Raw genomic sequence first — 16,080 nt, forward strand, 5'->3', positions numbered from 1 at the left:
CACCACATCAAATCCACTAGACTTACTTAGGTCAAGCTACCTATCCATACCCCTTTAATAGTATGGACAAAGGAAAAACAAAATCTAAAACTACTCTAAGTGTCTCTTCAACACTAAACGACACTTAGAACTAGTCCATCCTTAACCTTATCGTCCATCATTTGAAAACCAAAACGATTTTCATCGTAGGGGCATGACCACCATGATAGCCCAATCGATATCCATTACCATGACCTAACTTAATTACCTCTGTAAAACACACGTTAGTCATAGTAATAACGTATTATTATTAATCACCAAAACTCAACTAGGGGCCTAGATGCTTTCAAGCAGCACTCGAGCATTTCACGCTCTTTTGACACCTGATTTTTCTTCACCATCTTCTTCCTCCTCGCTACACTCCGTCGTAGCCCGTTGCTCACCGCCTCACCACAACACGGTAGGGTCTCGCTGGAGCTCCAATGAGACCCTACCGCGCCCATGGCGGCCTCCTTCTTCCCTTTCCTCCTATCATCATCATGGCCATGGGCGCCCCGTCCCGACCTGGCCTGATCGTCTTCACCGCCACCGTAAACCTAACGCCGTCCTCTTCTTGTCTCTACCGTCTAGCCGGCCTGTCTCCCCGAGCCTCTTCTAAGTCCGTCAGAATTGAAGAAGAAGAGAGGGCGAAGATGGAGAAAAATGAGAGGAAGAGGAACGCTCGAGCGTCATTTAGCATTACTCTTTTTTATTTATTTAGTCACTGGACATCGGAGCATGCACATAAATCGCTCCTAATTTTGATGTCCAAACCTTCTTTATTCATTTGAAGCACCACTCTAAAGGGGTGTTTGGATACCTTCTCTTAAACTTTAGTCCATGTCACATCGGATGTTTGACACTAAATTAGAGTATTAAACATAAACTAATTACATAGATGAAGATTAATTTGCGAGATGAATCTATTAAACCTAATTAGCCCACGATTTGATAATGTGGTGCTACAATAAACATGTGTTAATGATGGATTAATTAGGCTTAATAAATTCGTCTCGTAAATTCGTCTTCATCTGTGCAATTAGTTTTATAATTAGCTAATATTTAGTCCTCCTAGTTAGCATCCGAATATCCGATATGACAAGGACTAGCCCCTGAATCCAAACACCCCTAAGAGCAAGTCCAACAGATCACATTTCTTGTTTTGAAGGCTATTTAAGAATTTATATAGTAAACATTAGGCTCCATCTGCTATCTGACTTTGTAAAATAGAAAACTGACTATCTCTTGATTCTAGGTGGACATATAAAGCCAACCACGGACGTTAGCTATCAAAAATGAGAAATAACAAGACTATTGTGGGCCTTTTTTTTTAGAGTTTTATATTCTACAGAATGGCTAAACTATGAAATTTAGCTATTAATTTTAGCTAAGTTGTTGGAGATGCTCTGAAGCCAACAGTGTGGAGGGCCTTAATGCTCGATGTCCCCATCAGGGATCTTTTTAGAAAATATATGGGTCATGATTAATAGTCCCGATCAAAGTTAGGTTATTTTTGGAAAAACACAGGATCGATAATATTAGTCGCGATCTAAAGGGGTCTTTTAGAAAATATGTTGGTCTGATCTGCAAACTTGCGGTGTGAAATTCCCGGCTCCGGCTTCCGCGGGGTGGATTTGGATAGCGCGGCGCAGGAAAAATGGCGCCTTCCGCTCTCCACCTCCGCTTCCTCCCCTCGCCGCCGGCGGGTGTGAAGCTTCAGCAGCGACAACTGCGCTCGGTGAGCCCCGCGGGACCCTCTACTGCACCCTTCTTCTTCTACTCCCTTCTAGCTGCATTCCTGTTCGTTTTCGATTGTGCGAGAAGCGGAGCCACGCCTACAGGGGTTGCTTTGCTGCCCCGTGTGCCCCACACCCAGGACCCAGTACGCTGCCCGCCATGGCGCTGCGCCTCGACTTGGCAGAGTGACAAGTATGGAGCGGTCCGGGAAGTTTCTTCCGTTTTAGTGTTGTGTTCCGTAGGCTTGAGGCGGAGCTCCCCATACGGCAGGGTGGGGGCAGCTGCCCCACCTGCCGCCGGCATGGAGGAACCCCACCCCCATCTTCCTCCATCTCGGTGTCGCACAGGAACAACTGCAGCGGCGCGACGCGATAGCGTGAGGAAGAAGGCCGAGCCACGAGCGCCCGAGACGTGGTCCAAGTTTCAGTCGAGTCCCATTAGCACATCATAGCAAGTGCGCCATCACGTTAACTCCCGCCGACCGCTCCTCTCTCTCGATCTGTCGCTCGTTCTGCATCACGGTGCCACGCCGCCGCCGCCCACCGCCCCTCACTATGGCACCGGCCCTACTGCCGCCCGCCGCCCTTGGAGGCCTAGACGCCGTCCGGCCCTCGCCGCGGCACCGCTGTGTCCCGCAGGCTCGCCGCCGCCATCGACTCAAAAAGCAGAGAAGGTGCTGGCACAACAGCTCTACGAACTGCTGGTGCCAGGACGGTGTTAAGGTCGCCCATGGTGTCGCCATAGCATGTGGTATGTGCTCCCGTCTGATTCTCGTGAGATTGCTTGTAGTGGGTACACGAAGCTTGAGCTCATGGACAGCGCCCTCCAGCATGTTCGATGGATTGTGTGAACTGGATTTGCAGAGAATGCGGTAGGATGGTGGATGGTCTCCATATGTTTTTCCGTAATGTGGAGAGTTAGAGAGCAGATGGACGTGCGTACGCCATCTCTCTTCTTCTTTATACCATTATACAAGTGCCAGACCCATGTCGATTGTAGGGGCGCATGGCGAAACAGTGTCGACGAAAGTGCTTTGAGCATTTTGGTTGTAGAGATTAGTTATGTGTTTGCGACTCACCCCACCTAAATTTTCGATCGAGCTCCGCCACTGTTGCCGGGCTGCCATTATACTGCTCTAGCATAAGAGGATTCGCGTGTGTCGAAGTGTGTTTCACATGCTTATGAACTCTCAGTCTGTCACTTATGTCACATGGAAACCAACGGTTTGATTGCGCAGTTAGATGACCTTACCTTCTTAATAAGAGACTAAATTGCACAGATGGCCTTATACCTTTTTAAGAGGCTAAATTACAATTTTCATTATTCAATGAGCATACTTGGGCCTTGAATTGAAAGCATTTGATTGCTGGTTTAGTGAGGCCCAGTTTGTTTGAGCTTCTGCTGGTGTCTTCACATACTTTAAAGCATGTGGGAATCAATGAAATTGCTGTGCAGACATGTGTTTTGAGATTGTGTGCTGTTTGTGCCTGATGTTTACAACAACAACAACAACAACAAACAGAGGCAGGGTGGCCTATCTCGAAGATTTTCGAAAGTTGTGTCCTATTACGGTCTCACAACTCCGCCATATAAACTGGTCTGTAAGCTTGTTGACGCCAGTCTCAAAAGATTTGTGTGCTGTCATTAAAGGAATGTCCAAATTTTAACTTTGTTTACCTTTGTTTTGTGGTACGATGTTCAGGATGCTCTGGAACCTTATATGAGCAAGAGGACAGTTGAACTTCACTGGGGTAAGCACCATCAAGATTATGTGGATGGCTTGAATAAGCAGCTGGCTACCAGCCCTCTGTATGGATACACACTGGAGGATCTGATAAAAGAAGCCTACAACAATGGCAATCCATTACCAGAGTATAACAATGCAGCACAGGTAACTCGTTGATGATACCCCGTTCATTATATTTTGTCTGCACTGATCATCTTCAGCCTGTCATTTGTTTTCTTTCAAAAAGAAAAACTGCAATTTATGCTTTCGCCAATAGTAGGATGGTTTTTGGAGTTCCAAGCTTCTGTCTTCTGACATGCAGGTCTGGAACCATCACTTCTTCTGGGAATCAATGCAACCAGAAGGTGGTGGCTTACCTGAGGGAGGTGTGCTACAGCAGATTGAAAAGGATTTTGGCTCGTTTACTAATTTTAGGGAAGAGTTTATCCGCTCAGCCTTACAACTATTGGGGTCTGGTTGGGTTTGGCTTGTCTGTAAGTTTCCTTTCAATTTTCTCTGAAGTACAGGCACCACTGATTCAAGCTACTGATTTCCCGAATTGCTTTTTCTAACGCTAATTTCTAAGTTTAGTTTATATTCCGCTGAATATTTGTTGCAGTGAAGCGAAATGAGAGAAAGCTTTCAGTGGTTCATACACGAAATGCTATCTCCCCACTTGCTTTTGGTGATATTGTATGTTTACTAGACTCCCTTTTTTTCTTTTGGTGATATTGTATGTTTACTAGACTCCCTTTTTTTCCCTTGATGTGGTTTCTAAAATGTTTAGAGTACAAACTTTGCAATGACATCCCATATTCTCTAATTGCAGCCAATCATCAGCCTAGACTTGTGGGAGGTAAATACATGGACTCTGAGTTTATAGATTCTATTTTGTGCCAAATATTGACACTTCTCCTTTTCTCTCCAGCATGCTTACTACTTAGACTACAAGGTGCGCTCTAGTTCTCTTTGCTTTTGGTTCTTAACACCTAATTTTGACAAGTTGGTTATAACTTCACAGAAAACATCTTTGGTTCTTTGTTTTTCAACTTTTCAGGATGATAGGCTAGCATATATTACAAACTTTATGGACCATCTCATCTCTTGGGATACTGTCACTCTACGCATGATACGTGCAGAGTCTTTTGTGAACCTTGGTGAGCCAACTATCCCGGAGGCATGAGCTACAGATACACCCCAGTTATCATCGTGAGGTAAGAATGCAGTACTTTGATGCATTGCACCTGGCATATATATATATATATATATATATATATCTTAATCACGTACTTCAACGCAAGTAACGGGGGCACTGTTTAGTTTCTTTGTGCTTTTTTCCAGCTAATGAGTAACCTTCAATAGTAGAATTAATGGAAATTCAATTCAGAACATCCATAGGTTTGTAGTGCTCATGGCACAACAAAACTTTTTCTTGGAAAACTAGTACATGAGGAAACAGAATACTAGTATTGAGATTCATGCTCATGCACCATTAGATATCAGGTTACGTGGAGGTTTTATGCAAAGGTTTTCTTTTTTTTTTGTTTTAGTTAAGGCCAGGTCAGAGTCGTGCCCAAGGCTTAACCTGCCACTGAACTGAGATGGCAATTGGAGGCTGTCGCTATCACATTATTAGCACTAGGTCGATCTTTATTGGCAAGGAATACTGCTATAAAGCACCCAGTTCCTCACAAACTAAATAAAACAAAAAAAAAAAACATCCTACATTGAGCTAGTTGATGCGATGTTCGTGCATCCACTATTGACTATACTCATATGTCAACATTAATTATTCAGGCCTACAGAGGATGGCATATGGTCCAGTTATCTTCCCTTTTGTCACCTCATCTAAAAGCAAATATTTAATATCTTCTATCATGTTGTTCGGTGTGCAGCTTTTAAGAGTTTGATCCCTTGTTTTCGTCCACTGAATAGGTATCATTTGGATACGTCGGATCAAATCCTGCTGGAGGAACAAGAGAGTCGCAAAGTCTCATCTCTCATAAGAAATGCTTATCACCCTAATGTCATACACGCGATGAACGTAAAGATAAGCTTCTGGGTTTTCTCTATTGCCCTTGGATATTGGTACAAGGAAATCACTAGTCAGCATCCAGTTTGAAGACATGCAACAAAGCAGCTCTAGAAGCTTTGGAGCTGGTAGATCATGTAGTTGGCAGTGATCCAACTTGGGCTTTGAAGCCATGGTGTACTGTCTTTTCACACTCGGGAATTAGAAACTGTCGTGAAGATGAACCAAGCGAAATTACCCCCCCCCCCCCCCCCCCCCAAAAAAAAAAAAAAAAAAAAAAACCTTAGACCCACCTTGGTGGGGACTGACTGCTCTCCCTACGAAAGTAGCATCGCGATGCAGAGATCAACAACATATATTCGCATACCATGCTTATCTATTGATGTTGCAGATCAGCGGCAACTCCCATACTAAGTATGATGTTGCATATCGGTTGTCTAACTAGAAGGGTGGAACCTTTTCTTTTTAACTAGTCTTAAAGTGGATGTCGCAGCCTTGAGTTATTTTTATTGAATTCGCGAGATTGAAAATTAGGATTCAATGAATAACCTAGAGATATATTCCTTTTCTCAAATAGTTCTTTAAGGGGCCTCTCTCTATCCTTGGCTTATTCAATAGAGCTTTCCTTCTTTTCATTATTCGATACTGCTGTGAGATACTACGAGAGCTCGTAGGCAATATGAGATAGAGCTGACTAAGAGAAAGAAGTAAGCGGATCTTGCAGCTGTTTTCATTCCTTTATTTAGGTCTTGAACCTATTAAGTAGAAGATCAAGCACTGATCTGATGGATCAAATGCTTTCACTACTCGATCAAGGGCTTCCCAAAAGGCCTATTTACTAACTTCTCTTCGTTCCGCATGAGAAAAAGTTATAAAGACAGATTTCAAAATCGTTTTTTTAGTCATGTTAGCACCACGCTTCGCTTTCCGATATCTGGTATTATGGCTTTGCGCAGACTGACCTCTACACTTTTTGCAAACAGCTACCACCTTGAGGCAGCCCTCCGGGCTGGGTTGCCTACCCAGATAAAATACAAACAACCACTGCTTAACACCTATTTCAAAGATAAACTGCATCCCTCATAAAGCGCGTGCCCGGACTGCACGCTTACTGTATTCTCACGAGGAACTGTAACAACACACTGCCCTGAACAGCCATTCAATACAGAACTTAACATCACAACAAACCCTTCCGACAAAGCTCTCCTTGATAAACCACAGCTTCTTCATGTCACTAGCCATACGCAGATTACTTGAAACAGACTCCCTTCTCTTACAAGACACCTTACCCTATCTCCTCAAACATGTACTTGCCCATGTTCCTACGGTTCAGAAACCTGTGTTTACTACTACTCGGTTGCCGCCGTATACTTGCTCCCCCACCGCTACTGGATGAGACTTGTCATACCAATAGTGCTTTTTCCACAAGACAGACTCGACTCACCCACTTTTTCCATCTACTGGCACTCCAACTACCTCACCTACCACCCTTTGCAGCAAGAAATCTTATCTTATACAAATTTCCCACTTGTCAGTGTGATTTTATCGATTTACTTCACTAATCTTCATTCCCTTCCCCGAATCGAATTCCCTTTTCTTTACGGAACTCCGTGGGTTCCTGCTTTCTTTAAGCCGAGCTAGCTCCCTAGCTTCTGGTTGGGACTACCCTAGCTTTCTAGTCCGCTAATCCAAAGGAAACCCTAAATTAGGAGATTGGCAGGTGTTGAAAAGATTGCCAACCTAAATCAAGTGAAAGAAGACCCCTTCCCACTCTTCTTTCCTCCTCACTAACCCATTAATTAAGTAGTAGGTAGTGAGGCCCTCGGCATCTCTAGATACCTACTAAGGCCTTCGGCTCGCAGAATTTTGGCTGAAACTGGCTGAAAAATACTCATCTGGCTGAATTGTTGTGAGAGAAAAACATTGTTTCAGCTAAAAAAAAGAAGTCGAACAATCCGAATATGGGGTAAACCGAACAGGGCCTAAACCAGGAATAGGAATTCGATTGAGTATTATGTTGAACCATTCGTAACATAACAGGATAGCGATAGTGAATTTCAGAAGCATCCAGCTATGCCGATAGTCTTCGTTCTGTGTTTTCATGACTTCATCATGCTAGTGTTCCGTTGTAGTGGAACGCGGAATGAACGATATTCTTGTTTTACTGGTTGAGGAATCCTAACAGTTTTGGATTGTAGGGAAATCTTTTACGTGTATCAAACACTGCAAGCATGATTTTTTTTTTTTGTCTGAAAGGAAGTTGAAACTTCAGAGCTTGAATGCAATGCTATAGCCATCCAAAACCTGCAGACCTTGAGAGCCGTGTAACCGTGTAATTTATCACAGCTGCAGTGGTTGATCTAGTTTTGCTGAAAAGGACATCATCAATGCATTTTCAGTAGAACTACTTCTCCTAGCTGCTGCATCAACATAAGACTGAACATGAGAAAGCAGACTGAGCTATGCTTGAATAGTTGAATGCTTCTGCCGCCAGATTCTGTAAAAGTTCAGCAGGAAACTTCTTAATCACTGTGAGCGTAGAAAAGAACGTCTGTAAGGTCGTGAGGAGACATTCCCGACGAATTTGAGACGATGAACTGTCGTTGAGATATTCTAGCTGACAAAGCATCCACCACTCTCTTTCCCAGTTGCTCTGTTTCCCCTGATCTTGACGTCCATTTTGCACGTCCAAGACTGGTGAAAAGTCGATCGATGCTGTGTTCTCTGCACCCAACGTAAAAAGGTGAGGCCCGCTCATTGTTCAATCCCCGTCCCCTTGTAAAGCCCCGTTTGGTTTCCGGTCGCTAAACTTCAGTAGCTAAACAATAGATTAAACTTTAGTCACTCGATGTTTGGTTTGTGTGACTAAAAGAGACCTTTTAGTCCCTTTTAGTCAAAGTGAGATAGCCTAGACAGCCTGACTAAAAGGTGAGGTTTAGTCTCATTTAGCAACCCCTTGATGACTAGTTGGCTAATGTCCATTTAGTCATATTTAATCATAGTGTTTGAATAAAAAGTGACTAAATAGGACTAAAATTAGAAAGGCTAAACTTTAGCAGGCCAAACCAAACACCCCCTAATTGTTGCAATCATCGACGACTGTAATGTAGCAAAGCTGCTTTTGACATTTCGAAGCCATGAGATAGCAGCATGGGCTCACAGCCATGACGACTCAGGGCCTGTTTAGTTTCTCATTTTGGCCAAAAACTTTTGCTGTTTTATCCCATCTTTTGGCAAAATGGATCTAAACACCATAGGCAAAAACAGTAAAACTTGAGCTGCAAGAATTTTGGCATTTGGGACCCAACAGGTCCAAAACCGCGTAAAAAACGTTTTGGGAGCACGTGCTGTGTCTACATGGCTAAATTTTTGCCATGCATTAAAACACCAAATGTCAAAAGTTTGAATGGCAACAGCAAAAGATTAGGGGCAAACGTTTTGCCATTCCAAAAGCATCTAAACACCCCCTCATCCAAAACTTCACGAGATGCAAAACTTTTAGCCCATGTTTTGGGCAAATAGATCTAAACAGGTGGAGCAAAAGGGGAGAGCTAAAGTTTTGCCGTTTGCACCTAACTGGGCTAAAAACATAGGGGGTGGAGGACACCTCATTTTGCACTTTTAGTCCAAACTTTTGCCATGGATCTAAACAACTCAAGCAAAACTAAAGTTTAGTAGCAAAAATTTAGAGGCTAATATTTTGCCATGACAAATGGAACTAAACAGGTCCGAAGTCTGTAATGTACAAACAAACGGTTGTAGTACTGAAGGTTGATTGGGTGAACGCTTTTTTTGTCAGCATGGTCCTAGAAATCATCATTGATCCATCTTGTGCAGGGACAATGACGAATGACGCCAACCAAAGGCTTTTGTCTTGCACATGTTGTGTCACACAGGTGGTTGCACCAACTGCAAACAGAAAGGACGACACCGAAAAGATCTTGGCAAACTGTTCTGCATCAGTCCAATCTGATGATCGCGGCAGGTTAACCTGCTCAACCTGTCACTGGAGAGTGGAGGGCAGCTCGCCACTGATCTTCGGGCGTCGGATCATTGATCTACCTTGTGCTGATGGTGATAATTCAGACATGAAAAGATCGGCCCTACCCTACGACAGTCGAACAGGGTTCCCCAGAACCTGAATTCTGCCATGATTGCTGCACCTTTTTTATACATACGAAAAGAAAAGAAGAATAAATTCCATCGGTACGCATTGCAGCAGTACAGTACAGATAAATTCGCGAACGAATGCGTTGTGCTGAGAATTGGAATCGGGTGATTAACAATAACAATAGATAGATGCGGTGCTTCAAACCATGGTTGGTTTACGAATGCTCAAACTGACAGAGTAATCTCTCTTGTACTACGACATGCATGCTTTATTATGTTTGCAGAACCAGACCAGACTAAAGGAAGCAGGCTACTGAAACTGAATCATCATCATCACTAGGTAGGTAGAAGAGACGGAGGCGATCTCCATCTGCATCTGGACCGTCCTCTGGAGCCGGAGACCGGCCTAGTTGCAGCAGCAGCAGAGGCAGTCGAGGCAGCACTCGCAGGTCTCGTAGCAGCAGAAGCAGCAGAGCGCCGTGAAGATGCTGCACATGAGAGAAACAAGAGTCAGTTAGTTCAGCAGAAAGCGGTATTCATTCTTCAGGCACACAAGTCTGGACGATGCAAAGCAAGATGTTTTAACGAGCATCTATTTCACGCGCAAACAAAAGGTGCATGGTGGATGCTGAACAAGAAACTTGACTCTTGGAGATGATGCAAGTAAAGCAGGCATGGTTCTCCATGGATCTACAAGTGTACAATTAAGGAGTTGCCTGTTTTTTTCATCAAAAAAATTAAGGACTTGGAGAAATTGATGTACGCAGAGCAGAGCATACGGCAAAAGAGTCAAGCTACGGATATTTGAAGGAGAGAAAAAAAACGCGTCGGGTTTTTTCTGAAGAAAAAAAAAGCGACGATCCAAGACAATAGAACACTGGAAACAAACTAACGGAGAAGCTACGAAGGAAGATCTGTGAGTGAGCTCAAGTTCCAGGCCATGGCAACTAAACCTGAGCTGACGACGGAACAAAACCCTCTCTTTTTTTCTCTCTCTCTGAACTCACTCATGAGAGGAAGAAAGAAAGCAACTGATCGACTTCTGTCTGAAAGGGAGAGATGGAGATGGAGATGGAGATGGAGATGGAGCTCACCAGGCGTAGAGGCAGCCCTTCTCCTCGTGGCGCCTCTGCACGTGCTCGAAGTAGGACATCTCCTGGGCGGACGGGGCGTTGTACATCTTCGCCTAGTCGCCTTGCGGAGCTGTGGTGGTGATGGTGAACTAACCTAACTGATGAATGAGCAAGGGTTTCGTTTCTTTCTCCTGATCTTCTTCTTCTCCCTTGGTTGGTGGAATGAGTGGGTAGAATTTATAGACGGGGAAGGAAGAAGAAGATGAAGAGAAGGGTGTACGTGTACCGGCGGTTAGCCTTCGCTGTTCACACCGGCGGCACAAGGCGCACGCACGAAAGGGACGGTCGGTCGCGTCTTTGACAGTAGGACTCCGGTGGTCCCACCTGCCAGCGACGGTCTTGTACAATTATTGGTGTGGTTTTCCACCCTACCTATATCGTATAGATTGTACTCGGAAAATCCGCCCCATGAATTTCCCACAAAAAATGGCGTGAATGACGGACTAAAGACTTCAGTCTTTGTTTTCGTTCGTCAGGATACTAGTTTCAATTCATAGACTTTTCTTGGAACAAGAGGCAGCCTCCTAATGTGAATAGCCTTTTTTAAAAAAAAAATGGAATAGGCAGTTCATTCCTGGTAGGCTGGGAAAGAGCGCAGAAACAAGTTGCAACTGGCAGCCGTTTCAGTCATGCTATGGATGCGCGTCCTGTCTGTGCGTGAGTGGGTAACTGTGCAGGATCCTTCTTCCCCCTTGCCTCTCCTCTCCACTAGGAATTGTGATGCTGGCTGGCAAAGGCCAGCAACAACTCCAACTCGCCAAGTCGCCATCTATCTACCGGCCAGCTACTTAAGATTCTTTCCTACTGTTTGGTGCCATGACATGGGGCCAATCCTTCGTCTGACGAGACATGAAAAAAGGACCGAAACTCTAAACGGAAGAGGAAAAAAAAGGAAGACCGGCATACATACGCAGATGCATGCTTTTGCTGAATTTAAGTCTAACGCGTGTGCTGAACTTGCTGGTGAACTAGCGGCGTTCTGACTGAACCCCTGCGCGCAGTTCCCTAGCTCTGAAACGAAACCACGAAGCATGATCAAAGAAAACACCGCGTCCCGATTCCCGACCCTCCCAGCGTGCCAACATGACAGAACAGAACGGAGGAGGAGAAGCAGATCGTTCTCACTCACCATCCGTAGAGGCAGCCCTTATCCTCATGGCGCTTCTGGCAGTGTTCATAGTAGGACATGTCCTGCGGCGGCGGCGGCGCGTTGTACATCTTGGCTGCCTGGCTGGCTTCTCCTCTCCTCCTTCCTCTTCAGGTACGGTGAAGCAGGCAGCAGATGTTCACCGACCTCTGCTTCTGCTTCAGTTCTCTTCCTGCCTTCTGCACAGCAATGGATGCAGGGACGAGGCCGTATTTATACACAGAAGGCAGCAGGAGAGGCCACCATTCGTCAATGCCGGCCCAGGCGCGTCACCTTGGAAGAGTCCTTGGCTGCATCACATGCGACAAAAAAAAAAAAAGGTGCATGGAAAGAGGTGGTTTTGTTTTTTTTTTCTACGGTATTTCTGCAGCAGGCATAGGCGTGCATCCATGCCTTGGCTTCCTTAGCATCGAAGGTTTGTAAGCGATAGATGGCCATTTTTTGCTAATGATAATGAATTCATTCTGATACTATATATATCTATAAGATTTTGTACGCCAAGGTCATTTTGATATATCTATAAGATACATATCTGTAAGAGATGGAGACAACACTCAAGGTCTGACGTAATGGATGTGTTGTAAGTAATTCCCGGGTCAGCAAAGAAAAGGATGCGATTGCATTTATATAGTAGCATGTGTTCCAGGTTTCAACTCACATTTTTCCCTGTAATGATCTCATGATGTCATTTGCTCTTCCATGGGGCCATTAATTTTGCCAAGCTTATAAGTGTTAATGTGCACATCCTGAGTGAGATTTTTGTGGGCTCAAGATATGCCTGAATAGTAGTAAGGTGACACATTTATTAGGAGTATCAGATAGAGACATAGTGTATCTCGCTCTGCATTTGTATGTAGGCCATGTTTGGCATAGGAAATCCTGGATCTAGAGTTACAGACATGTTAAGTGCATTTACATGATCCATTTTATTTAATTTTAGATTACATAAAAATATTTAAATCACTTTAATTTAGTCTATAAACTACAAATTCAGCGTAGATCTGAAAGCTAGACCTTGCGAAACAAGCCCGTAGTAATCCAGGCCTGTCACTAGCTCTGTTTTTTTTTCTTCCTTGAACATCATGGGACTCTTTGTGAAGTTGCAGTGGATTCATTGTCAGGGTATCTTGTAAGAGGTTCCTGTGAGCTGAAGATACCATATCCCTGATCAAGGTCAGGGTATTCATTGTCAGTGATAAAAGGTCTCAGAGATGGTATATCCTGAGAAGGATTGATCAGTAGACAGACCCCTGGTTCTGGTAATCTGGTTGCAGCTTCCACATCTTAATCGTGTGATGGAAATCAGCGCAGCCGTATCCATCGCATGCATCCTCTGCAACTTGCAATCGTGTTAGGTTGGTAGATGGCTTGCCACGAACTGATCGACTGCAACCATCGTTAAGGGGGCCAAAATTTAAATAAAACAAATTAAATGTCGCCGAATCCTTGTACGGGTATTTCCATTCAGAAAACTGGAGTCGTTGTTTTCGACATATTTTACCGTGTTGACAGGTCAGATGATAGAGTGCTGTCATCATGTCATCTCATATGAATGAATGAATTGCAACTGTACGTAAGGATTCTCGTCTCCGTCCGTTGCTGACCGTGACCAGTCGACGTGCTTTCTTTCATCAGCATCGACATGGACAGGGTCCGGACGTCCAGTGGCCCATTATTGACCAACGTGGTGACCAATGCATGTCAACTTGTCAGGCAGACAAAAACTATGAAATGGAAGGTACGTAGACAGTGACCAAGAATACTGTGTGACGCTAGACAGCAGGACGGCCTCGCGCGCGTCTAGCTGTTCCGATGGTTTCTGCGCCTTATCAGCCAGCCGATGCTAACACTGTACCATGGCTGAATTGCCGATCGAGCGTCCGAGCCTGTAGCAGCATGAACAAAAACAACGCTCTCCTCTCTTCTGCCTCCTCCGTCAGCGACCAGACACCAGTGAGCTGAGTCCACACCCCACACGCCACATGCTACCTTTTTTTTTTTCTATTTGATGCGATTTGCCAGAGAAACTCTCAACTTACGCATTTGTACGGCATACCTATGCATCGATCACCACGACAGCTCAAATACATGTTAGTGACGGTTTAAGAATTAAGACATAATACTCCTATATTATAGTGACAGGAAACAAGCATGTCTGCCTGTCCACACACTGCCATTATGTTATCTTGTTCATTCTGCTATACTTATACCATTTGTTTAATAATAATCGTCTTCGACAATGACAGAGACGATCAATGCTTGATCGATGCATCTGGGTGCCTTGAGTTGAATCGATCGGTCACTGTTAGCACGATACGGTGTGTGGCGCGAACAACAGTTTAACGGTAATGCTCTATTTAGTACGTTGGGACGCCCCATTTCCATCGGACATATATAACCGCCACGTTCTCATTACATGCATCTAATAACCACCCATACAAACAAAAGCTCCGCTCGCCTCGCTTCCCGCGAGCGCCGCTCGCTCCTGCCCACGTGCCTCGCTCAGCCAGCGCCGCTCGCTCCCGCCCACGTGCGCGCCATCGCCCGTCCAGATTCACCCCGTGCTGCTGTAGTGGATCAACAGCATCGAGGCCCAGGCCACACCACCGTCTTTGTCATCAAGCTCTTCGGCCTCGTCGGTCCTGTCCTTCCTCACCGCCGTCCTCGAGCCATAGCGCCTAGGTAGGCCTACCGGCTGACTCCATCGCGGCGGGGTGCCTCCATCCAATTGCCACAGCCGCCTCCACCTCACCGGGTGACGCCATCTGCTGTTGTGGCTGCCTCCACCGCGTCGGGTGCCGCGCCATCTGCTATCGCGGCCGCCTCCACCGCGTTAGTTCGCCGGACCGTTCGTGCCATGTTGCGCTGAAAAAAAGCGTGTTACAAACGTATGTTTCAGATGTTTTAGAGGTATGTTGCAAGTATTTCATACGGATATTGCAAAAGTATATCGGGATATTGCATATGTACAATGGTTTGTACAGAATGTTGCAAACGTCTGTTGTCAATATTTTATCTGTTTTTTAGACCTTGCATGTGTGTTTATCTGGATGCTGCATATGTTTCACATGTATGTTGCAAGTGTTCTATCTAGATGTTGCATATGTTTGCAATGATTTTCAAGTGTTTTTTCACGTGTGTTTTACAAGTGTTTCAGATACATGATTCAAGTGTTTCATCGGTCTTCTTTTGTATGTTGCAAGTATTGCATCTGAATGTTTCAAAAGTAGATCGGGTGTTACACCTCCCTTCTCGTCTTCTGCTGCCTTGCCTTGGTGTCTCCTCCTCGCCTTCTACTGCCCTTGCATCATTCTCAGTCTGTAGAGGGGGTGCGTCGGGGGCCGACGGAGAGGGCACGCCGGGGGATGGTGGCATGGACGCGAGCGCACGCTCTCCCCATCCGTTACACGGGCAGGTAGCACTTTGGTTCACTTTTTTTTTGTTATATGCAGGGATGCTGAGATGAGATGCTCCCGTTGGTGGGCCTGGGACTGAAATTGCGCTACGGTTCGGTTGGCTAAGACTAGGAGCTGCGTCCGGACGCGCTGCTAAGCGCCGGACATCCAAGCGCTAGTACTCAGTGCAGAGAGCTCTCGCTCTGTGCGGGGCCTCTGACAATTTAAATCTACATAACGGGCTTCTTTGGTTCACTGACTCGCAGACTTGTTTGACGGCATGCTATTGATTTTGAGCGTCTGGCGACCATATCAACAAACCAGACCCAGGACGAGCACGCCATAAAGTAAAGCCAAATAAATAAGCCTTATATTAGCACATTTCATATATATAGTAGTCTCTCCAACCACACGCACACAAACATTGGTTCATTTTATAAGATTCACAACAGGAAACGGCTGATTTGCCGGGAGCAAAAAAATTCGCCGGGTGCTTTTTATCGGGCACCCGGCAAAGGAATTCTTTGCCGGGTGCCAGGCCTGGAGACACCCGGCAAAGAAAGGCCTCCGGCAAAGCAGCCTTTGCCGGGTGCCGGGCACGCGGCAAATTCCAGCCGTCGGCAAAAATTGGTCTTTGTCGGGTGCTGGCCACTCGGCAAAATATGGCCGTCGGCAAAGGTGGCCGGCTTGACGGCGGCCAGCGGCCGTCAGCCTTTGCCGGGTGCCACGCCATTAGGCACCCGGCATTTTTTTTTACCCCATTTTTTTGTGGGGACTTGCTA

At 45.4% G+C, this 16,080-nt stretch overlaps 1 protein-coding gene and 1 long non-coding RNA gene across 2 annotated transcripts; one reads left to right on the forward strand and one right to left on the reverse strand.

The window, feature by feature from the left end:
- Nucleotides 1-1,625: 1,625 nt before the first annotated feature.
- Nucleotides 1,626-5,752, forward strand: LOC136521275 (superoxide dismutase [Fe] 2, chloroplastic-like). Its single transcript, XM_066514982.1, has 9 exons — nucleotides 1,626-1,756; nucleotides 3,278-3,352; nucleotides 3,458-3,646; nucleotides 3,804-3,975; nucleotides 4,101-4,174; nucleotides 4,311-4,337; nucleotides 4,410-4,433; nucleotides 4,539-4,695; nucleotides 5,417-5,752. The coding sequence occupies exons 1-8, from the start codon at nucleotides 1,676-1,678 to the stop codon at nucleotides 4,662-4,664; spliced, it is 768 nt and encodes a 255-aa protein (XP_066371079.1). The 5' UTR covers nucleotides 1,626-1,675; the 3' UTR covers nucleotides 4,665-4,695; nucleotides 5,417-5,752.
- A 4,014-nt stretch (nucleotides 5,753-9,766) lies between these two features.
- On the reverse strand, nucleotides 9,767-12,085 carry LOC136521767 (uncharacterized). The gene is made up of 2 exons (XR_010775663.1): nucleotides 11,886-12,085; nucleotides 9,767-10,111 (listed from the first exon to the last, which is right to left on the reverse strand). It is a non-coding gene; the product is annotated as an uncharacterized lncRNA (long non-coding RNA).
- Nucleotides 12,086-16,080: the final 3,995 nt, after the last annotated feature.

The sequence above is a fragment of the Miscanthus floridulus genome, chromosome 18, assembly GCF_019320115.1.
Source record: "Miscanthus floridulus cultivar M001 chromosome 18, ASM1932011v1, whole genome shotgun sequence".
NCBI lineage: Eukaryota > Viridiplantae > Streptophyta > Magnoliopsida > Poales > Poaceae > Miscanthus > Miscanthus floridulus.